Here is a 22,346-nt window from a genome sequence, read left to right as displayed (position 1 = left end):
AACACAGACCGGGAACTTCTTAAAGCACAAACTCTGCAGCCGACCTGAGCGCTCCGAGCTGGTCCGTATGCACATTCTACAAGGTAATAATCTTCCTGTGTGTTCCTGCTGCTTAATGGCGTCTAGATAACAGAAATGAATAAGGTGCTTATTCATTTAATCACACACTCATTGCCTGTTTAAATTTGTTTTACAAAGTTAGAACCAGATATACAGTACGTCTTTGAGGTTGACAGAAGTTTGTGAGGTCTGGCTGAGCATGCAGTGAGTCACCCTGACAAAGCAGTTAAGAGGCTGACTGATGCAGGCTGGATTCTCATCTGATGATCCTCTGTATTTATCAGAGACGCAGGCTGAGCCCTCCCTGCAGGCCACACAGATGAAGCTGAAGAGGGCCAGACTGGCTGATGATCTCAACGAGAAGATCGCCCAGCGGCCCGGACCCATGGAGCTGGTGGAGAAAAACATCCTGCCCGTTGACTCCACTGCTGAAGAGGTCATCCATGGTAGGTACTCATCAGAACTGTCACGTCCTCGCTATTCAAAATGTTTGGTGCCACATTCACTGCGACAGTTCCTCCATTACAGCCGATGACAGCCAGAACGCTAACTAATTTCTCCTTGAAATAAACAATGGGCTGTACTTGCTCATGTTTGATGCAGGCCCCACAGACGAAAAGACAAACTACTCTGAGCCACCAGATATTTACAGCTTTGATGAGGACAGCAGCGATACCTCATCATCGCAGCAGCCTGCCAGCCGACCGTCCCCCGGTTCCACCTCTGCTTCTCCGAGGGAGTGTGGAGGAACTGAGGCCACTTCCACTTCCTCTAACTTAAACTCGCCCACACAGGTACAACAAAACCTCAAACCTTCACAGTCAAACTGACCTTTTTCTCAAGCTAATCTAATCTAATCTAATCTAATCGAGCAGTGTCATTACAGTCATTTAAATAAAGTGAAAAAATTTCACCTCATTTATGACAAAAAAACAATATTTTCAGACTAATTTTAACTTTATCTGCTGTATGCACAGAGTGTTCTAACCGTGTATAATGTATTTATCATTTGTAGAAATATATTGTACCTATTCTTTTATTTTCTGTGTTAAGCAACCTGTTTTTGGTTATGTCGTTCCATCTGAGCTTTTTTCTCCCCTTGCAGGAAATGATGATTAACAGGCAAAGCAGCTTCACTGTTCTTACTAAACGAATCGTGTGGTTTCTCTCTGTCTCTGCTTTTCTTAGCACTCCCCACCTTCAAACTCACAGTCCACATCAGATTCAGTCAACCCTGCCTCCACCAGTGAGCAACTAAGCAACCAACAACCATCTACACCTCAGACAGCCTCCACTGTTGTCCCCAGTATCACGCCGGTGCCAGTTCTTGTAAAGGTGAGATTTAACTGCTTCACATTTCAGCAAAGGTACACTGTATAGGCAAAAGTATTGGGACACCTGTCTGTTACACCAACAAGGACTTTCATGACATTGTTTGTAGTGAGTGTTTCTGTGTCAATTTTTGTCCATTCATGCAGTAGAGCATTTGTGATGTCAGGCACTGATGCTGGAACAAAAGTCCTGGCTGTTCCAGTTCATCCCAAAGGTGTTGGATGAGGTTGAGGTCAGGGCTCTGTGTGGGCCAGTCAACTTCTTCCACACCAAACTCATCCAACCATGTCTTTATGGATGTCGTTTTGTGCACTGGGACACAGTCATGCTGGAATACAAAAGGGCCTTCACCGCACTGTTGCCACAAAGTTGGAAGCATAACATTGTCCAAAATGTCTTGGTATGCTGAAGCGTTAAGATTTCCCTTCACTGGAAGTCAGGGGCCGAGAACAAACCTTGAAAAAACAGCCCCATACTGCACCTGAATTCAATAACAAAGATGTGCCAATACTTTTGTCTATATAGTGTATTTCAAAGTCTTCTTTAACTTAACTGTAATTGTTTTGTTTTGGGGGTTTTTTTTGTTTTGTTTTTGTTTTGTTTTTAGAATGGGTTAGTTATGAGTCAGTATAAGCAGTTTATTTGCTCCCAGTCCGATATGACACACACACATTAAATTGACCTCATACACTGAGCATGTTGTTTTTTTGATTTATTGACTGCGTTTTTTGTTATTGTTGTTGTTTCCTTTGGTAATGTGAAGAGAAATGTCAGAAGGCACAGAGTCTGTGTTTTGTCATGCTGAAAGTCACATCAGTTTTGGGGTCAACTGAATGTCAGCATTCAGCCAAGTCAAACACAGTTCAAAGAACAACAGGGTTTAAAGTCATTTCACAAATCCTTGGGCTCAAATCTGTGCCAGCTACAGTTTGTCTTCAATTAGGGTCAAATGACAGGTCGGCCTTCCTCATTTAGGCCGTCTGAAATGTGAGCCAAAAATCAAAAGACTGGAGTGAAGCAATAAGTTGTGCGTTTATCATAATACAGTTATCCTCTGAGCATAAGACAAACTCTCCCTCCCTTTGAATATGATGGAGAAATGAGCTTGACAAATTGGAGGGCGTGTGCTTGCTTAACTCAGCTTGGGTTTCTTGTTTCATAGCTAGAGTCTGCAGCTCTTAGGCCAAGCAGTTTCCATGTGTATCCTGTAACTGCAGGTGGTAAAACAATAAGGGTCAAATTTCCACTGCCCGTTTCCTCATCCTGCAGTTCTCATCGGGTGTCAGAACAATGTTCCACCTTAACGCCTCAGGCTATAAAAATCCAGTATCAGTTCCAAGGCTTTCGCTGTTGGTACTGGCAACTGTATGCTGTATTCCCCGATACACTGGACTGAGATCAGTCACAAGGATCAAATATCCTCCAGATGGTCCTCTTAGGTTTTACATGCCTCTTTTCTGTGTTGTGTTCTACAGCAAAGCCTGCCCAAGCTGCATAACGACAAAAATCGCAGCAAAAGGAGCAAAGAGCCCAAACCACGGGTGAAAAAGTTAAAGTACCACCAGTACATCCCCCCGGACCAGAAGCAGGAGCTCAACGATGTGCCGATGGACTCAGCTTACGCCCGTCTCCTGCAGCAGCAGCAGCAGTTCCTGCAACTCCAGATCTTAAGCCAGCAGCAGTACAGCTACCAGGCGGTCCCGACTGCTGCAGTCAAGTATGGCTTCATTTTGTGGCACAAACACTCATTTCACCCAACCTGAGATTTGTGTGCACGGGCTAACAACTTTGTGTTGAGTTCATTACTACTGAAAGAGTTCTAAATATTGATTTTCGGCAAACTCAATCAAAAGTTTACACCTGGCTTCACAGAGAGTAGTAACTATTTAACCACAGCTGCTGTTTGTTACTTTTCCTGCCCACGACATCCTACACAGAAGCTGTTCATCGTGAAAAATGAATATTTGTTTAGATTCCTTCTCTAATCTGCATTCCCTTTTTCTTGCCGTCTTATTCCAACAGACCAGCGATTGAGGTACAGAGCAGCTGTTCCAGTGTTGTTCTGAGTGGAAACGCTGCATCTACCGCTGTGCAGCCCCTGCACACTCAGACAAACCGCAAGCCGGATCATTTACCGGCTAATCTGGATGAGATGAAGGTGACACGTCGCTGCCTGCGCACAGTCTGACTATATGCACCTTATGCATGCTGCAGAGGAGAACGAGCGAAAAAGTTTATAATAATCTGTTATTTCACAGGTGGCTGAGCTGAAAATGGAACTGAAACTCAGATCTTTGCCAGTTTCTGGGACTAAGACAGATCTGATAGAGAGGCTGAAGTCATATCAGGAGAACTCTAACATCCAGACTGCTGTTGCCATTGAGACGACATCTGTAACTGCAACTTCCCAGTCTGAGAACATAAAGTTGACCCCACCTGTGTCCCCTATAGCCTCAAAGGTGTCCCGTCTGGGCATAGAAGACAGCAGTATGGCAGACAGCCCCACCAAGCTTTCAGATGCTGTGTCTCCAAGTCACACTGCTCCTTGTGTGAAGTCCGTGCAGCGAACTCAACAGGAGGAGTGTCCCAGAGAGACAAAGTCCTATGAGAAGGACTCTGAGAAGGACAAACGGCTCCACGAGAAGGAGCGTCAAATTGAGGAGCTGATGAGGAAGCTGGAGAAGGAGCAGAGGCTGGTGGAGGAGCTGAAGATGCAGCTGGAGGTGGAGAAGAGGAGTCAGCAAGGTGATTCTCCACCTCACCTCAGCCCTCTTGCTCCCATCCAGGTCAAAGAGGAGAACAGGTCCCCGTCAAACTGCTCAGCATCCTGTAATTCTCCTGGTCTGCCAGTGTTAGTAAAACAAGAGGAGGTGGCAGATCTGTGCCGCTTAACTCCTCAAAACCAGTTCATCATCAGCCACCAGAGTGAAAACTTGCAGCCCATCCAAGCTGGAGCTCAGCTCCTGCTGCCTGCATCCCTTCCTGCCTCAGCAGTCATCCAGCTCCCTGCCAGCAGCATCAAATTACACACTACTGTTAGCAGCTCAGACTCAGGCCTCATCCAGACCTCTGGACAGGTGCCACAGAAAATAGAGGCCTCAGCAGCGATACAACAGCAGTGCAGCCCTCAGCCACTGACAAAGGTGAGAAAACACATTAACGCTTACACTAATGCTCTTTATTAGCATCACTATCAGCTGTGATTTTCTGGTATTTTTATGTTGCTTGAAAATGTGCGGATTTCGTAATTTTTTTCAGATGAGGTTGCACATCGTACATCTGTTGCAGTGTTTTTGATGGCACTGTCTAATCAGAAGTTCCTTTTTTCCCCTTTTTTTTTGCATCTTTGATACTCTATCAGGGGTAATGCATCTTTCTGGTTGCCAGAGTAATAACAGGCCTCATCTGAGCGGTGAAATCCTTCCCTTTTCATGTCAAAAGAAGGCTTGTGGAAACTTGGGTTACTGGAGCAGGTGCTGAGTGAAGGCTGACAGCAGTGCCCCCTGACTGCCCTCTGTCGTCCCTCTGCTCTGAGCCAAACAACCAGCCAGATTTAGCAACAGAAACCACAATGCGATTCCAACTGAAGAGAGCACTTGCGAGCTGCGCTGCTTTGCACTGCAAACAGTGCTGTCACTTGTGGGGCGAAAGATGGTGATGTTTCAGCTGAGGAGAGCCCAGTGAAGTAAAACTAAGGTAGCATTTGTTAAAAAGCAGGGAGTGCAGAACAGCCCTCATTTAGGTCCCCTACAGTTCCCAGCCTTTGCCACTGCAAGAGAAGTGTTCATTACTGCCACAAAGAAAGTGGGTATTATGATGCACTACTTTGTGCATGTAGCAGAGAGCATTTTACAACATCAGTGGCATTAATGCATCCATTAATGCATGCTTCCATGCTGACCTGTCTTTATTTCTCTGCAGGCTTGGAGGATGGATAGTACATCACAAAGCTTACTCAACACATTCCCAGCAAGTGGATGTCCTGTGGGAGCCTCCTCTTGCCAAGCTGGTCCTAAAGAACCCACAAATAAGGTACACAATAATCCTTTAATCTCCTCTACTTTGGTTTATTTACTCATTTGCACGGTGTCAAACTGCATTCTGCATTTGAAAGATGGTTTGTATCAGATGTGTCCTGTTGTTCATGTGGCGTAAGGGACTCTTGTCTGTTCCTGTTAATTAGTCCCCCAGCAGCAGCAGCCAGCAAACCTTCATGGAGCAGCCCAAATTTGCAAACCAGGTGTCAAAGTGTAAAGACCCGCCCCGCTACGAGGATGCAGTCAAACAGACACGCAGCATGCTAACAGCAGTTCAGGTGATGAGTAAATACAATGCTTAGTGTGGTATATCCTTTAATTTGTTACTATAGCCACTCAAACATTTACTGATCTTGTTATTTCTCTGCAGGGTCCCACTGCAGCTAGCCAGCAGATGGATGACCTGTTTGATGTGTTAATTGAGAGCGGTGGTGAGAAATACTGCTAATTTTTTCTGGTAACAAAAAAAAGACATGAGTTACTAATGACGATTGGATTCTCACACTGGGTTCTGTACTCGTTTTTCAGAGATCTCCCCCTTTGTCAGACACGATCCTCCTTGCCTGGACAAGCCTCTCCCTGTGACAGCCAGTGTAACCACCCTTCCTATTAACACGGTTTTATCCCGCCCTCCACCCGTGGTCCAAGTGGCCCAGCTGCCCTCTGCGCCGCTAGCCACCTCGACCAGCTTGGCAGCCCTGACCTCCAACACCCTGCTGGATGGCACACTGGATGGCACACTGGGTGCTCACACCGAGCCGCAAACGCTGAAGCTGATGGAGGAGCTGCGCTCACCTATGGTCACCATGGATGTGGACTTTAATGAAAACACACCACCCTCTTCTTTGAACCTGCACAGCACCAACATGGACAATATGGACTGGCTGGACCTTAGCTTTCCTGTGCCAGCAGAGGGGGTCAACTCTTTGGACATGTCAGCGCCAGTGGGCGTCTTCTCTTCTGACTTCCTGGACTCCCATGAACTGCACCTGACCTGGGAGTGAGTGCTTTGAGAGTGAATTCTTACACCTGACAGACTATTTCAGATAAACATATGGTTTTTTAATGCAACATGGCTTCTGTTTGCAGCTTGAAAAAAATAAGAGCTTTTGAAGTTTGGGACAGCTCTGTTTTGCTGCCTGAATCAACTCAGTAATAATCTATTTGTGCATTGTCATTTTAAAACTAGCTGCATTGCTTCTTTTGAGGTCTTTAAACCCTCTGATTGTATGGGCAGACAGGTGTATAGTAGGACCGGTACTGGCAGACTGAGCAGACAGCTTTTAAAATAGCTTTTAAAATTTAAGTCTTAAGTTATCCAACTCCTTTGTTATCAGTTTCTGTTACTCGTGTTACTGGCTTCTTTTTGTCCTCTGAACGTAGTGAATGCACAGTGTTGACCATGGCAATGGCAGAAAGAGCAGGAGAATGTCCTGGTCCTCGTCAAAGAACCAATGGACAAACGCTACGTGTAGCCAGGGGCTGTTACCGTATGTAGTTCACTCCACCCTGTCTTGGAATGATTATCACTATCAAAACAGATTGGAAACACACAACTGCTAACTGTTCCATGTGTGTATGTAAATTGTGAAGCATAAATCAGATTCGGGAATGTGAATATGATAACATTAGGGTGCTGGACATGAGTTACCAAGTGGCCAAGCAGCACTGGCCAAACCAACCTGACCGACCAAGTATTTAAAAAACAAAAAACATACTCAGAGTGCACGCATTTTTGTAAAACTGATGGGCTTAAAAAGCAGAATGCTCACTTCAGATGGTGTGGAACTAGTCACAAGATTCATATGTATGCTCTTAGAGTGTGTGCAAGTGAATGATGATGAGTTGTTCATGTAACATCATTAACTTTTTTTAACAGGGTTTTAAAAAGCCCAGCTTGAGCTCAGCTTGGTTTTTGTTTAAACCATTTATTGAAAAAGTGTAAGCAAGACCAAATCCGTGTGAAGCATTACAGTGTAACAACAAACATGCAGAGACACAAACCAAAATAACAATAACCATCAGCACAAACCACTGCTCATTTGTCTTATTCACTCACATCTCCTTGAAATAACATGAATGCATTTACAGTTGATTTGTACTGTGGTGCCATCTGCTGGCCGTATGTAAATCTAATCATCTTGAGTCTGTCGTCTGACTGCTCTGGTGAAAATAAAATTCAGTGTCAAAGAAACTGTTATGCACAACATGATGCACCTCAGCAGGATGGTGTGTCGCAGATCATCTGGATCGGTGCTGACAAACTCATCTGGATGTTGAAGAAATTTATTATGAAAAGGACAGGTATGTGCTGAAAAGTAAAATACTTTGTCTTTACTGTACTATTATAAAGCAACACCAACACACATTGAAATGCATAGTTTGTAGACTATTGTCAACTTTCTCTATTTAGGACTGAAACTGCCTTTAACAAAGTGGCAAATGATTTTCTTCTACTTCTGACCACCTCTGCTATTATTGCTGGATCTCAGTGCAGCTTTTGACACCATAGATCAATGTACACTCCAAGCCCAACTGGAGAATCAGTTTGCCGTCTCTTTTCTGTTGGCCACATGTTTAAGTCTTCTGAAAGAACACAGTGGGTTTTCTGTAGTAACACTCCATCAAACTTTTCTGATCTGAGCTGAAATGTGGAGCACCTCAGGGCTCTGATCTCAGACCTCTGCTTTTCTCTTTGTATCTCAGCTCTTGCAGAATTTACACTGACATACTGATTATATCCAGCTGTATTTGCCTACAAAGTTACGGTAACTTTCAACGGCTGTGTGTATTTTCAAAGACCGGATTGCTTTGCCTATGCGGCTTAGCTGTAATTCATTCTTTTCTGTCCTTTTCTGTCCTTTTTCTGTCCTTGGCTAACGGAGAGACCCTGAATGATGCATTTGTTTCACTGAGACTTGTTATAACATTGAGATTATTGTAACATTTTTGGATCAGATCTGCCAGCATTAAAACTTTTAACATGTCTCAGAATGCTGCAGCTAGAAATTTTACTAAAACTAGAAAATTTGACCATATATATAACATTGTGTATCACATTAATTGTAAATGAGCAACACCATTCACACTTGCCTGACCTCCTGAAACCTCATGTTCCATCCTGGACTCCCTGTTCTTGTTGTCTCACAACTAACAAACACTGTGATCTTCCCTCCCTACTTTCTCCTTATTTTTTCTCTTTTCATTCAGGCTTTTCTTTGTTGGATCATCAGCCGTCTTGGGACCCCCACTCTCTCTCCCCCCCTCTGGACGTCGGTGCCTCATCCCAGATGTTTTGGATCTGGATCGTCGTGTTCCAGGAGATTCAGCTACTCCTCTTTTTTCCCCTCTTTCCCTTGTATGCATGTTGTCCTTGACTCTTTCCCTCCTGCTGTGCTCTTGTTTCTTTTCTCCTATCTGTGTGATCGATGAGTTTGAGCTTTACCTCCACAGTATGTTTGTGTTGACTGTCCTCTTCCCTGGTCTCCAGGGTGGAACGGAGGTGCTGCAGCTCAGGTCTGTTTGGCAGCACCCAGAAGTTGCGTGATTTGAGTCTTAGATCCATATGCTTTATTATATGTTCACAGTATGTCTATAGTTTTGGCATCCCGATTGTCCAAACTGCAAGTCTTTCCGCCTTGGAAGAGGGATTTCTCCTTTGTTGCTCTTCTTTCTTCAGTTTTTCCCCACATTACAGGAATTTTTCCTTATCAAGGGTCTAAGGATAGAGAGCAAATCTGCACAGACCGTAAAGCCATTTGTTAAATAAAACTGACTTGATTTTGCATGCAATAAAGCCAAAGTGATAGCATCCGAATAAGTTGAAAATGACATTCAGAGCATCTTGCACACAGGAGAAGAATTTAAGATGGTAGCAAATGCTAACAGACAAACTCCCCAAGAGAGCCACGCTGCTGACTTCACCGCTAGTTCGATGTGTGATGCTCTTTCGTTTTGAGCCCCAGGTTATCACCAACTGCTTTTTTTTCTCAGAGCTTTTTAATAGTTTGGATTGACGTTCGACACTTAGGACATCTGTGTGTGGTAGATTTGAACCTATCGAGGCAGAAGGGAATGAGGCAACAACCAGCCACGCAGCTGCAAAAGAAGGAACAGGAACAAGATAAAATTAAACAAGCCTTGGAAGCATATGCCAGCAATTGTAACACTGGCTGCAAAATAGAAACAGGAAAAACAAGGTCTGATTATATTTTATCACGCAAAAATTTCCCCAGGATGGAGGCACTAGTTTCATACCCAATCAAAGCTGTCATGAAACACACCAGCCAGGTCACGCTGCTAACAGAGGTATAAGTCTCTGTCATGATGAACTGCCGACACTCTGGACACTGTGTCCTGCATGGGCACTCTGGAAGTTTTTCCAAGTCCAAAATGACCGTAGGGGCTGTGAGGAAAAGTATGAGTCGTTCATCTTACATTCCTTACAAAACACAGTGACCTTCCAGTTAGTATCAGTAGCATAAATTGTATGCAGGCATGCATGCTGATTACATAAGGAGCATGTGTGCATCACTGGCTCACCAGGGATAGTCGGTGGGGCTTCAACGTAGATAATGCCTGAGACAGGAGGAGGAGGAGGAGGAGAAGTGGCAGGCACAGTGGTCTGACTGGGGGTGAAACTTACTTTTAAGGAAGAAGAGGAAAGGTGATTACAAACCCAACGTATGATGGAGTGAATGTTCGCTTCAGTAAATTTGAGCTCACCTATTTTGCTCTTCTTATCTTTGGCATTAAGGATGTTATCGTGGCTTTTTTGGAGTTCAGCTTTCCTCTCAGTCAGTTGTTTCAATTTGTCATCAATGCTGTCGATTTCATGTTGATTTGAGGATTTGTCCTCTGTTCAAATAAAAAAAAAAAAAATGACACATATGAGATAACAGGGAAGCGAAAATGACTTTCTTTGTTTGATATATGCAAACAACTTGAGGTATTTATGCCACATGAAAATGCTGGTGTTGTAAATACTTGTCTCATTGGCGGTTAGGAATTTCCTTCATGCCATTTTTCATACTTCACCTGCGTGACCAAATTCAGCACGATTCCTCAGCTCCTGTAATATGCCCAGGAGGTTTTTCTTTTCCACAAGCTGTTGTCTCTTAAGTGAAAGATGTTTCAACTCTGTAGATATCTTCTTCAGCTCGCTTTCTGAGGAATTCATGGTTGGCGCTGAAAAGACAGGGGAAAGATGTTGGATTGTCTTTAGCTTTCGGTTGATATTGTTTATGTTTGTCAGGTTTGAAAAATGTTCCACACTGTAAATTAAAGCAGAAGCGTTTACGGATTGAGGACACACACAATAGAAGCTTGCGGAAGAAAACTTTTGATTTTGTAGTGAGGTTACCATCTGAGATAAATTCTTTTATTACCACATTTTCTTGACATCTTCTTTTTAAAATAAAGACCAGTTTTGAAAGTATTATTATAGTATTATTTCAGATGGATAAATAATATTGACATGGTAAACAGACCCTTAAAAACTTTAAAAGCAAACTTCCATTTGCCCAAAAACCTGTCTTGAATCACTGGATGTGGATTTTGTCATTACCAGACTTGGTAGGCTTCTTTAGCATCATTCCTTTGACATAAATATGAACAAAATACTGTACAATGGAATTATGTGATAACTAACCCAGGCAACATTGATTTGTTTATTGAAACAATCGAATTATCCTCACTTGTACTTTTCAAATTATCAAGGCGTAGACCTCATTGATTTAGGGATTCTTTAACTCCCAAAACTTGTAGTCCTTGACAGGCGGATCTATTTACAAGTATCATTTGCATATTTATGTCACATCTCAAATACAAGATGCATTTCAGAATTCAAATAGATGGCAGACCAGAAATGTTTTCCATAAAGAGTCATTGTTGTGATACCTGTCATCCATTTATGGCTGAATTTTGATCAGTGAGTCAACAATATTGTTGTTCGTCTCCTCACAACAAATTTGTACTGAACGATATTGTTGTGTGTCCCCAACTTGTCAACAACAAAGACAAATTTACGTTAAACAAATTGATAAATGCCATCAAAGTTTGGGCCAATCTGAATCCACTTGTACATTTCATATCAAGTCCCAGATTAAATTCATTCCTTAAAAACTTGTGAATGGCATTTTAATTTTAAAAAAAAATTAAAAAAAGGTTACAGACTGTGTACTAAATATTAAATCAAACAATGTTTTTTCTCCAGTAAACACTAAAACTCTTAAAAAAAACAAAACAATTACTGGTTTGAGCTGACATTGTTTAATCATTTAAGACTTGAGAAAGATAAGATAAAATGCTGGAATTAGTTTTAACACTTATGCAACACAAATCTCACATCCAACACTCATAACTGTAACTGCAGTGTACTCACTACACCACGTTAAGAAGTTAAAAACAACACTCAGACATGTCAACTTCTTGCTTCATTCAGTCCCATTTAAACTGTAGCGTTAAATAGAAAATTAGAGAGAAAAGGTGTGTGTTACCTAATTTCCTCAGCTGCTCGCTGTGTATTCCACCCAGGCAACATTCAAACTAGCCTGACAAGGACATATGGTGTTAACTTCAACCAGGAAATATTCAAATTGTTGTTGGGTTTACAACTGCCTACTTTGAAAAATGTTACATCACGCTCTGTTGATGTGCAAGCTCAAATAAAACACAATCATACACAACCAATAAAATTCTGCAATAATATTTAATACTTGCAATTATACAAAGTCACTGCACACTGGAAGCAGAAGTGAGACTTCTTATTTACAAACAGACTCTTTGAGACACAGCTGAGTTTGTAAAAGAGTTTCTGGATAAATATTTGGTGTTTGTAATGTGTCAAAACCCACCCAAAAACACTAAAAATAAAACAAGTCGTACAGTCATAAACACTTTGTGACAGTCATTTGAAGTCTGTGTAAACGCTGAGGGAACTGCTGTGTTTTCCTAAAGTGACAAACGCTGGCTGTCACTTTTTCCTGAGTCTCTTCATGAACGTCACTTCATCTCTGTTCCTGATCCCATAGCTAAACATGTAAAGAAATGCAGAAAGGAAGAAAAATTAAAAACAATAGTCAAACAGTGTTCATGATAAGAGCATCACAAGAGAAAGAAATGATTTTATATACTTACTCCTTCAGCCTCATCTTATCATTTTCAAGCTTTTCTCCTTGAAACACCAAATTATAAGTTCTCCAAACGTATCTCCTGTGGAAGAAAAGAAGCAGACGGCGTAAATGTAACAAAACAACCATTTTTTTATTATTATTATTTTAAATCCCCGTAATGTTCTGATGTTTGGGAGTGTTTTCACCAGCTGATGTGCTTCACTCCGCCTTCACGTTGTTGTTTCAGCTCCATGAATCTGCTGATGGCCTTCTTCAGGTCCAGGACAGTGGCATTTTGCACCACCACTATGGCTTAGGGAGGAATATTTTTTTTTTTCAAATAATGGTTAATATAAATAAAATACTTCTAAAACAAATTACCATCACAACCACAAGTTGTGTAGTGACGTTTGCGGGAATTACACAGACATATTTGATCAGAAAACACATACTTTATTTTCATCTCTTATCTATTGTTTTCTGCAAAAACAGAGCAAAAAAAACCCCAACACTTACGCATAACTTCGCCATCCGCCTTTAAAACCTTCACAGTCATCGCTTGGCCATACTCCAGAGCAATCTGAGAATTTATCTCCTCCAAAGTCACCTAAGGATAAAGATGAAACAATTTTACAGAACTGCTCCTATCTAATGTAACTGATGAAACGTAAATGTGATCTACTGTTTCTTGCTTTTTCACAGCACGTATAAAGTGTATTAAGAAGAGATTAAACCAGCCTGGATTGGCAGATCACAGAGTAAAGGGTCCTGCACAAGTCGAGCCAGTCCCTCCTCGAAAACATCCAGGATCTCCGAGTGAGGAAGAGCCTCTTCGTCTTCTTCCTCCTCTGCCTCTAGAGCCGCCAACTCTTTTTCCACCTCTTCATCCTTTACGGGCTGTCCTCCTCCAGCAGTGTCCGGACTCTGCTCCTCCATCATCAGACGGCACTAAAGTCATTCAACGAACAACAGCCCGGTTTGTCAGGTAGGAACTGTTGATACTATTCCCGTTCCTCTACAGCTTTTGCACTTCTTCTTTGCACTACAACTTCCAAAAAAAAAATCTTTTTATGTGAGACTTGAACAAATACAGTTAACAAACATTTTTAACTGGAAAAGAAGCTACGAAGTAAGTAAACACACCATGTGTACAGTAACAAAATATATACCGGAAGGCAACCGTAGCTCAGGAAAAATGGTTCCCCTTAGTTAACGTAAATTTAAACTCCACTTTAGTATATGCCCACATAAAAAAGGGAAAACATTGGTTTTATTCAGTATTATTGTTCGGTGATACAATTTTGGCATTGAATCGATGGAAGGAAAAAACTAACACTTGAACACAGTCCCTTTAAATATTGTTTCTCACCGAGCGATAAAACTTGTAGCACCTGATTTCACCAGCTCGTCTTCCGCTACTTCACACGCGCTAAACTGTGTAAAACTGCGTACAGCAACTCAAACGTGTATTATCCATGTTGAGTTGCGTTCTCCTTATTTTGAGTTGGTTAATTTAGTTTCCAGCTGTTGTCTACAGAAATTACTCAGCTAACATGCTTCTTTTTTGTCCAACCTGCGGAAACGTTTTAATCGTCGAGGAAGGACAGAAGTGCATGAGGTTCGCCTGTAACACCTGTCCGTATGTACACAACATCACGAGGAAGGTGAGCTGTGGTGTGTTCAGACGAGAAATCAGGGCACACATTCATGTCATGTCATGTCAAAGCCGTACTTTAAACCGTCTTTACTGTCGCTTTAGACTATGGAGGCGCTCCTCGTTTCGCAGGTGGCTTTAGTGTCTGGTTGTTTGTTTGTTTTTTGTTTGTTTTTCTGTAGGTGAATAACAGAAAGTATCCCAAGCTGAAAGAGGTGGATGATGTGCTTGGTGGCGCAGCAGCTTGGGAAAACGTCGACTCAACTCCTGGTAAGAGACAAGAAAACAAATCGTGGCACAGTCGGGTTTTGTTTACCTCTGTGTCAGGGCTCAGGTCCGACAAGACATCCGGCCTAGCTTGTTTACCATGTTTTTATTAACACCACATTCATGAAGTCCATTAAGAGGATCAGATCACGAATGGAAAATAGTACATGCGGAAGTATGTCCACCTGAGAGACATGAGTGGATTTTCTGGATCAGTGGCTCTCAAAGTGGACTCCGGCGACCCCAATCAGTAATAAATCTCGTAATTCCTGAATTTGAGCTACGCTACACCCTAAAATCTGCCGAGACCCACTATCATTTTTTAAAACTGAAAACATAGATTTGAAAACTCAAAGCATGAAATATTAAATTCTCTTCAGATGGCTGCATCCCCAAACCAGATCCCAAAGGGGTCTGCGCTGTTCTGCTTTGGTTCATAACTTAAATATGACAACATGCAGCCTCTGCACTGTATCGATACTGCTTTGTTGTGGGTTTTTTTTTTTGTATTAACGTGAAGGATGAGATGTTGCATTTTTTTAAACACAACCGGAACTCCGGATCCTCTTGTGGTTCCAGAATGACACTTAACTGCTTCTGTCCGTTCACAGAAACTTGTCCCAAGTGTGAGCACCCTCGGGCCTATTTCATGCAGATTCAGACCAGGTCAGCTGATGAGCCGATGACTACTTTCTACAAATGCTGCAATGCCCAGTGTGGACACCGATGGAGAGACTGAAACCCACGCACTTTGAAACCTTTGACGTGTTTAACGCCCATGTGGCGCACGTCACGTCCCTCATGACTTGCTCCTCTTTTGAGCCCATATTGACTGACAGCAGCCTCTGGTCATTGTATGAATTCTTCTGCTGATTTCCAGTTTGTGCAGCTTCTGTTCTGTGAGTAGACTGAGCTGGGAGAAAAAAAATACTTCAAATATTGTTTTTGATATTTATATCCAACATTCACTTTCCTGACAGAGTTCATTTTCCACATAAAATAAAAATAAGTTTCAATAAATCATTGATTTTTATTGATAAAATAGTACCTGTATACAACAGTCAAACAAATTTTAACTTACATAGTTATACATATCACAGACATTTAGAAAGCAATGCAGATCGGCATTATCCACAACAGTTGCATACGGTGCTTCACTCAATGCAATCCTTCAAAACTGACTTTCCTGCACAGCTTAGCTAGCCTTAACAGAAAAAAAAATAAAATCAAATGCACATAGAGTCAAGGAACTAGCCAAGTGAGAATTATTTAATTCGATGTGTGGCTCATGCAGACCGACTCTGCATATAGTGAGTGAATGGCAGTCTCGGGCATGCTGTGGCGGAACAATGGCTGTTCCGTAGTTAGTCGTAACCACGATGTCGTTTTGCAAGATGTCTGATACAATCATTTATTTGAAGCTTATTCCTAGCAGAGAGGCCACTATTTAATATTAGTCGAAAGACATCTTTGTTATCTAACATGCATCTGAGCATTAGGGGCTTACACCATGTTAGGAGGGTTACCGGCTAAACAGTGTTATTGTATTGTTATTGCGGGGTCAACGCTGCAATTTGTTTGCCAAAATACCTGGCTATTTTAAACTAGCTAAATGGCGGCAACAGTCACCCAACAGTACTGGTGAGGAGATCGTCTAAGGTGGAGAAGTGCATCAAAGTGACACGAGGTAACTGAGATGTTATGAGTGTCCATCAGCGACACTCAGTCTGCCAGCCCTACTGTACTCACAATAAATGCATGTAATGTGGGATTCACTCGGTTAACAACAGACCCAAGTAAAACCAAGATTATACATCGTCTTGACTCATGAGATGACACAGTAAGTCACATTTTCATTTATCTCAAAGCCAAAATCTCTAAAAGACTAATGATAACTGAGGTTGACAGTTCTGAATGCATCAGAAAGGGGAATATGAATTCCAACTTAAAGTGCAGATCCTGGCTTTGCCAACGGAAGGCGGTAAACATTTTACGCCTTCTGACCAAAGCCCAGAAGATTAACAAATACAGCAAGAACATCAATTTTCAGCATTCCCAAACAAGCAAATACATCAGTTTACCAAGCTCGGGTTCCTTAGTTGGTTCACATTCAAAAAGGGATAATGATAAAAGGAAAAAAAAACGAGGTTTGTCAGAACATAATCATCAGCCAAGGACAAAAATTGTCACAATTCTCAATATTAACTTGTTAAAATATTGGGTAAAATGTTTGAAATAAATAAGAAACAAAAGACAAACCCAGCACGTTTTTGATTTCTGTACACTTAATTCACAGAGGACTATTTTCACAGCTTTCTCAACTGAGGCTGGCTGTTTTTTCAGTGAACACGTGTAACATCACAAGCCTTTTTGTCTCCAGGTTTCCACTGACGTGCCTGTGACCTGTCCATCTCGGTGGATGTTTCAGTGACCTACTTCTTTCGTAGTTCGATGAGATTTGTACATTTCCAATGCAAGTTTATGCAAGTATGCTAAAAGATATATACATTAAATATTCCGTGAACTAATGAGAAAACTGCACTTACAATTTAAGGGGGCTACACGACACTTTGCAAAAATGGGGTTGGGGGAAGCCTGTCACTACCAGCAGGAGGGGATGTGAGTTTATGTGTGTGCATTTACACGTCTCTCTCTAGCATACGGTTGTCGGTGGTTAGCATATGCGCTTGTATGTGTAAATATAGCCCTTACAGTAAGGGCAGGTGTGTGTCACATCCTTGAGGTCATCGATCAGGCAGGGAATCAAGCAACAGCCAAGGTCACACCTGGAAACGAACAACAGACAGACAAAATGTGATGATGCAAATTCAGAGACCTGCACATGATTACGAGTGCGCAGAAAAAAGGAAGTGGTCGTTACTGTGGAAGAAAACAATGCTTTTGTCTGATCAGAAGTACAGGAAAAAAAAAAGGTTAACTGCCTTGCAGCTGTATGTCTCCACCAACCCGTTAGGCTGCAGTTTACATCCGTGGGTTCAGACTTGTGCATGTAGCAAAGAAACACTGACATTTAATAAAAGGTGCTATGTGGATTTTTTTTGGCTAAGTGGAAATGATTGCTGCATTGACTTGTATGATTCCGGACAGAAACATATCGTCTTCACACAGGAACTATTTCTACAGTGGGATACAGAGGACTGACAGAGAGCTTCATTACGTGGCGCAACAACAATCACCTGAAGCTCAATTTCACCAAAAACCAAAGAGCTTGTGGTGAACTACAATGCTGCAAAGAACCTACAAATTCTATAATTTAAAAGATCTGTACAACCAGCACAGTTTCAAAGTAGGCACCCAAGATTAGAGCAGCTGAAATGCTAACGATGACAAAATTAGCCACCAAACTGAAATGAGTTTATCCTTCTTGAGTTCAAGGGGACGTTAGTATCAGATGTGATGAAATTCCCTCCAGATGTTCCTGAGGTATTGCATTCACGACAATGGGACGGATGGACGACCAGAGAAGACAATGTCTTCAGGCAGACAGTGCTCTGTCGCTTGCGTGGCAGCAACATCTTTTTGTTTACTCTGATTCGAATTACGTGAATATGGCTAACTACAGCCAGCTCACTGGAATAAAGGTCCCAGACGTCCCTGTATGCAAAATATGCAAGTGCATAATACAAGACAGACAAGATAAACATGTTGACTGAATCAAGAATGTTGATGAAACTCTTCCACCTCCAGATGTCTGCCTATTTAGAGCATGTTTTGTGCTCCACAGTACCTTTTAATTTGCATGTCACATCATAAACAGGTGCACTCCCTTTGCATATAAACGGCACTGCAGAGAACAGGCTGAGTGTGAACTAACGGTTAATGAAACGCACAATCATAAGTTCAAGTTGTTCTTCTGATGGGTAATATTTTTGTACAAATTTAGGAGACTTATACGCCAGACTGTGATGATAAAATACCATTTCATGCTGCAAATTACTTCAGATTGTTAAAAAAGAAAAAAAAAACTTTCCACGATGATACAGAACTCACCACACACATCTATTGGGTGACCTTAATCTGTCATCACACCTGTTTTCAGTTCTGACTTGTGATCTACTCACCCTACAAAGAAGCAGAAGAGGCAGAAGAGTGTGTTCATGAGTCCGACATCGTGGGAGATGCGGGTGATGATTGCCTGCTGACAGTGCGGACATACAGTCTGCACCGGTGAGGTCTGGAACATTTCCCCCTGCAGTACGGTCACAGTGGTGGCTGCTCCTGGAGGAGCCAGAACGGTCGCTGTGTGGCCCCCCATATGGACAAAGTGACTGGGACCGGGACCCATCTGACCTGGCATCGGGTGAGGAAAGTGACCGGGCGGAGGTGGGTATGGGCCACCTGTAGAGCAGGCAACAGTAGTAAATATAGTGTATTACGTATTTATTAAGACAAGATTAACTTGTAATGGAATGGTGGGCCTGACAATTATGTTAATTAAGTTATGTATCATAACAGGTTTCCAACAGGAATCTGATTTGTTAAAGTGAGAGGTTAATAGTGGTAAGGATATATCCATCAGGAATAAGTAAGTGTAAGTGGGATGGGACAAGAGTAAAAAGCCACTGCCATGTTACTCTCTAACAGAAGGTGAATAAATACTGGCATCACAGTGGCCAAAAACATGACACAACAAAACATGTTGCTCTGTCTGAAAGCAAGGAACTGCTTGCTAACACTTTAGCTTCAACATGTGCACACGTTGCGGCAGCACGTCTGTCTGCTGGTTTTGAAGTGTTGATGTTACAGCACCTGGCGGTGGCTGAGGCATTGGCATGGGCATGGGCCCTTCTCCAGGGACATGAGGAGGAAGGAATCCTGGATGCGGGGCCTCATAGGGTGGAGGACCGTACTCTGGAGGCAAGGGCTGCCCCTGTTGGGGAGCAGTTCTTACTGTATGACAAAAGAAAAAAAAAAAGAATAGCATTTAAAACAGATGTACACAGGTTTGAGACAGAGCCAACAACTGCAACGAGTTCATATAGCAATATATCAGGCAAAATGATTAATCAATGTTTCTTTGTTGTTCTTTACATTCAGACATTTATGTTCAGAGGCCTGTATTTTGAAATTAGTGGCCTGTTTCTGCTTCCTTCTTTTATTCTCTCTGCTTCTTCCCCTCTGCTATGTCACTGAATGTAAATTCTAATATTATCCTTTGTATGAATCTGACACTAAAAGTAGAAATTTAGTCATTACAAATATCGTGCTTGTGAGTCCCTATTAACATTCAGTACCATCACTAGTATATCATGCATGTTTGGTTTTATTACCAGGTTGTCCATTCTTCTCCTCAATCAGAGGGGCACTGGGACCTCCGGGGTACGGAGGAGGGGGGTCACTGGACATACTGGCCGGATGTCTGTATTGGGAAAGGTGTCGGACACAGAGCTCCCCTCACAACTCCCCTGCAAACTTTCACTCTGTGAGCAGAAAAAAAAAACATGCACAGATTGAGTCCCATGGCTCATTACTCTCCGACATAGACTTCTCCCAAGTCATAAAATGTTCCAACGGCAGCAACAGTCAGAGAGGTTAATGAAGCACCTTGTGCAGGTGCTGATGTCTGCTGGCACATGTACTGTAAGATTCAGAACAACCAAGTTAAATGCGGCGGAGCTTTAAGCAATTCTGTAATGGAAAACATCTACTGATAATAATGAGTGATATAAAACAAAATAACAACAACAGAGATGAACAAATGAAGTAAAATAACAGCTCAAGTGAGAGGCCCCCAGTCCTGTCTCGGGGCTTGTGTTTCAACAGGAAGCGTAGTTTTCTCACTGGTTAAATAATACATGTTGTGGCTGAAGGCAATGTTCAACAAAACAGAGAGACAACATTGAAATTTGGTTGTAACTGCATGCCCTGTGGCTCCTGTTTCACAGGAAATAGACTTAGGCTCTTACAATTCTATATAGATTTGAGGGTTGCCACATCTGGGTCTGAACATGTATATGCCCAAGTATGTGTGCATGCTTTATATAATAACAGGAGACCTGTGCACAATCCAACAGGCATTAAATGACAGGCCTTTTTTAAAAAAAACAAATACATATGGAAAACTCTGTGTATAACCTAAATGACACAAGTGTCATCATACAAATCATGGAGAAACAGCCCCGACAGATGAATACGTGCAACTGTCAGCATTTTCACAAAGAACTGGTTAATGAGACATGAAAAATGCTACTAGGAACAGACATGAGGAATCTGGTTAATGTGTAACAACCTGTAGTATGACAAAAATGTGCAAGTAACTTTAATAAGGTTCAACTGAATAATTAAAACGGCGATGCATAAGGGTGGCTACACGGATGTTAGGGATTCTGAAAATCTGGTGGATTTCATTTGTAATTTTAAAGAAAAACAATGTCACTTTAATTGCTGGGGTGCTGCCCAAAATCTACTTGACCTGAACAACTTGACCTTTCCAACTTTAAAGCAAAAGTGAAATCTCGTTGCAATTCAACTCTTCATGTAGATACGAGCCTTTATCAAATAAATGCTAGCGCTTCTCAGCCAACCAACTACCTAGCTAGCTGCTGCTGCTTTTTAATTCCCTTTTCCAGATAATCCAGCCCAAAGCCACTTGCACAACTAACCACGAATAACTTAGTTACGTAATGGAGGCTAGTGGAAGGCATTACTGGTGTTATCTTCAACTGGGGAGCCTATCTAGTACGGTTATCTCACATTATTATTAATGTTTATTGACGCGGTAGCTAAGAGAGATAACGCAGAATGGTGTTAACGATACTAGGGCTGGTTAACTGGCAGGTCACGGAGAATTCATCTTACCAAGCTCTTGTAAATAAGTTCACAAACAGCTAAAAATGAGTGTTTCCTTCTACCCAGCTTCCAAGTTAGGTCACTTGGAAGACAAGGACGTGGTTGTTTGACTAAAGCAGTTTGTATGTTTGCTAACGTTAGCAGCCTTTAGCTAGCTAGCTGGCGTCGCCATTCTAGGCACAGAAACAACAGGCTTAAGACAGTGTCTGACGCTTGTAAATTGACTGACTAAACGTCTGTAACAATGTACAACATCGATTCTAGTAGCCACTACAATGGTGCATCTGTCGGTGTGCTGGAAGCCAAATTACCTGGTGTTGGGAGAGACGCAGCCCGCCCGCTGTGTAACTGAAGTTCTTTGACGTTAGCTCCGACCCTGCTGGTGACTATCAACATCCGCTGAGGCGGATTTACACCCGACGTCATGAATTATTTACCCAGGTACGGACTGTTTAAAAAAGATGGCAAATGTGTATTATTACACCACATAGAAAAGTAAAGGTAAAGTAAGTACAAATGATAAAAAACAACAACAAAACTATCAGAAGATAATTCTATTATTTTGAAAGTACCATAAGTTTTAGTGTGATATTGTTGACGCTAGCTTCAACATCTCTGACAAAACAGACTGGTTAATTGTTACAATTATTACCAGTACTGATGCTACTGTTAATCACAGCAATAACTGAATCTACTTTCGATGTCAGCATTATCCTGTTTTAGTTCCTCCCTGTGAAGGCAGTGAACTACCGTTATACACACACGAGTCAACTGTCATCTCCGAGCATCAGGACTGCAGGTGCAATGCCATATTAACATTTCAGGTAAAGGGTAGGCAACGTCGACACTAATAATGAATTGTACACATTGAAATGATTATACAAAAACACGCATATTATATTTTCAAATCAATGTGCCCTTTTCCAGAAGCTGCTAAGTGAAAGTAACGGGTGACTTCACGTGTAGAAACACTGACCTCCGGTGGTCACGGTGGGGAACTGCAACATTACACTACATTTGTCGCTAATACGCAGGGTTAAAGTCAGTTTAATCCTTAATGTGCCTAAGTCCCTA

General features: G+C 42.0%; 5 protein-coding genes across 10 annotated transcripts in view; 2 read left to right on the top strand and 3 right to left on the bottom strand.

The window, feature by feature from the left end:
* The window catches only part of mrtfbb (myocardin related transcription factor Bb), a 70,062-nt gene extending 59,771 nt beyond the window's left edge, over positions 1-10,291 (top strand). For all 4 annotated transcript variants that reach the window (XM_046416022.1, XM_046416021.1, XM_046416023.1 and 1 more), the window contains 11 exons: positions 8-83; positions 345-506; positions 664-854; positions 1,249-1,395; positions 2,868-3,109; positions 3,415-3,550; positions 3,651-4,535; positions 5,314-5,424; positions 5,576-5,707; positions 5,800-5,860; positions 5,958-10,291. In XM_046416022.1, the coding sequence (XP_046271978.1) occupies positions 8-83; positions 345-506; positions 664-854; positions 1,249-1,395; positions 2,868-3,109; positions 3,415-3,550; positions 3,651-4,535; positions 5,314-5,424; positions 5,576-5,707; positions 5,800-5,860; positions 5,958-6,433 (2,619 nt within the window). In that variant the 3' untranslated portion in view covers positions 6,434-10,291. The remainder of the gene's footprint in view (positions 1-7; positions 84-344; positions 507-663; positions 855-1,248; positions 1,396-2,867; positions 3,110-3,414; positions 3,551-3,650; positions 4,536-5,313; positions 5,425-5,575; positions 5,708-5,799; positions 5,861-5,957) is intronic.
* LOC124073658 (protein diaphanous homolog 1-like) lies at positions 7,342-11,977 on the bottom strand. Of its 2 annotated transcripts, XM_046416042.1 has the most exons (6): positions 11,927-11,977; positions 10,467-10,616; positions 10,155-10,286; positions 9,972-10,073; positions 9,687-9,834; positions 7,342-9,527 (listed from the first exon to the last, which is right to left on the bottom strand). In XM_046416042.1, the coding sequence occupies exons 2-6, from the start codon at positions 10,606-10,608 to the stop codon at positions 9,419-9,421; spliced, it is 633 nt and encodes a 210-aa protein (XP_046271998.1). In that variant the 5' UTR covers positions 10,609-10,616; positions 11,927-11,977; the 3' UTR covers positions 7,342-9,418. The 2 variants fall into 2 exon arrangements, with proteins under 2 accessions (XP_046271998.1, XP_046271997.1); XM_046416041.1 differs by having other exon boundaries at positions 9,972-10,286.
* Positions 11,978-12,119: 142 nt separating this feature from the next.
* Positions 12,120-14,035, bottom strand: snrnp25 (small nuclear ribonucleoprotein 25). 2 transcript variants are annotated; one of them, XM_046416045.1, is made up of 6 exons: positions 13,911-14,035; positions 13,280-13,489; positions 13,058-13,148; positions 12,748-12,853; positions 12,567-12,641; positions 12,120-12,460 (listed from the first exon to the last, which is right to left on the bottom strand). In XM_046416045.1, the coding sequence occupies exons 2-6, from the start codon at positions 13,478-13,480 to the stop codon at positions 12,403-12,405; spliced, it is 531 nt and encodes a 176-aa protein (XP_046272001.1). In that variant the 5' UTR covers positions 13,481-13,489; positions 13,911-14,035; the 3' UTR covers positions 12,120-12,402. The 2 variants fall into 2 exon arrangements, with proteins under 2 accessions (XP_046272001.1, XP_046272000.1); XM_046416044.1 differs by lacking the exon at positions 13,911-14,035 and having other exon boundaries at positions 13,280-13,689.
* Positions 14,036-14,070: 35 nt separating this feature from the next.
* polr3k (polymerase (RNA) III (DNA directed) polypeptide K) lies at positions 14,071-15,482 on the top strand. The gene is made up of 3 exons (XM_046416046.1): positions 14,071-14,205; positions 14,378-14,465; positions 15,074-15,482. Exons 1-3 carry the CDS (start codon positions 14,095-14,097, stop codon positions 15,199-15,201), a joined length of 327 nt encoding a protein of 108 aa, XP_046272002.1. The 5' UTR covers positions 14,071-14,094; the 3' UTR covers positions 15,202-15,482.
* On the bottom strand, positions 15,469-21,732 carry cdip1 (cell death-inducing p53 target 1). Its single transcript, XM_046416043.1, has 5 exons — positions 21,584-21,732; positions 19,754-19,903; positions 19,233-19,373; positions 18,545-18,821; positions 15,469-17,248 (listed from the first exon to the last, which is right to left on the bottom strand). The coding sequence occupies exons 2-5, from the start codon at positions 19,827-19,829 to the stop codon at positions 17,137-17,139; spliced, it is 606 nt and encodes a 201-aa protein (XP_046271999.1). The 5' UTR covers positions 19,830-19,903; positions 21,584-21,732; the 3' UTR covers positions 15,469-17,136.
* Positions 21,733-22,346: the final 614 nt, after the last annotated feature.

The sequence above is a fragment of the Scatophagus argus genome, chromosome 16 (genome assembly GCF_020382885.2).
Source record: "Scatophagus argus isolate fScaArg1 chromosome 16, fScaArg1.pri, whole genome shotgun sequence".
NCBI classification, from domain to species: domain Eukaryota; kingdom Metazoa; phylum Chordata; class Actinopteri; family Scatophagidae; genus Scatophagus; species Scatophagus argus.
This window is presented reverse-complemented; position numbering and strand designations above follow the sequence as displayed.

Excerpts from the sequence above, each read along its gene's own strand:
- LOC124073658 (XM_046416041.1), bottom strand. The coding sequence starts at position 10,608 with ATGAATTCCTCAGAAAGCGAGCTGAAGAAGATATCTACAGAGTTGAAA. Across the intron at positions 9,835-9,971 it reads AGCCCCACCGACTATCCCTG|CCCCTACGGTCATTTTGGAC; the intron begins GTGAGCCAGTGA and ends TTTTCCTCACAG. Across the intron at positions 9,528-9,686 it reads TTCATGACAGCTTTGATTGG|CTGCGTGGCTGGTTGTTGCC; the intron begins GTATGAAACTAG and ends CTTCTTTTGCAG.
- snrnp25 (XM_046416045.1), bottom strand. The coding sequence starts at position 13,480 with ATGATGGAGGAGCAGAGTCCGGACACTGCTGGAGGAGGACAGCCCGTA. Across the intron at positions 12,642-12,747 it reads GGAGTGAAGCACATCAGCTG|GAGATACGTTTGGAGAACTT; the intron begins GTGAAAACACTC and ends TTTCTTCCACAG. Across the intron at positions 12,461-12,566 it reads GATAAGATGAGGCTGAAGGA|CTATGGGATCAGGAACAGAG; the intron begins GTAAGTATATAA and ends TTACATGTTTAG.
- polr3k (XM_046416046.1), top strand. The coding sequence starts at position 14,095 with ATGCTTCTTTTTTGTCCAACCTGCGGAAACGTTTTAATCGTCGAGGAA. Across the intron at positions 14,206-14,377 it reads TACACAACATCACGAGGAAG|GTGAATAACAGAAAGTATCC; the intron begins GTGAGCTGTGGT and ends GTTTTTCTGTAG. Across the intron at positions 14,466-15,073 it reads AAACGTCGACTCAACTCCTG|AAACTTGTCCCAAGTGTGAG; the intron begins GTAAGAGACAAG and ends GTCCGTTCACAG.
- cdip1 (XM_046416043.1), bottom strand. The coding sequence starts at position 19,829 with ATGTCCAGTGACCCCCCTCCTCCGTACCCCGGAGGTCCCAGTGCCCCT. Across the intron at positions 18,822-19,232 it reads AATGCCTCAGCCACCGCCAG|GTGGCCCATACCCACCTCCG; the intron begins GTGCTGTAACAT and ends CCTGCTCTACAG. Across the intron at positions 17,249-18,544 it reads CTCTTCTGCTTCTTTGTAGG|GTGTGACCTTGGCTGTTGCT; the intron begins GTGAGTAGATCA and ends GTTCGTTTCCAG.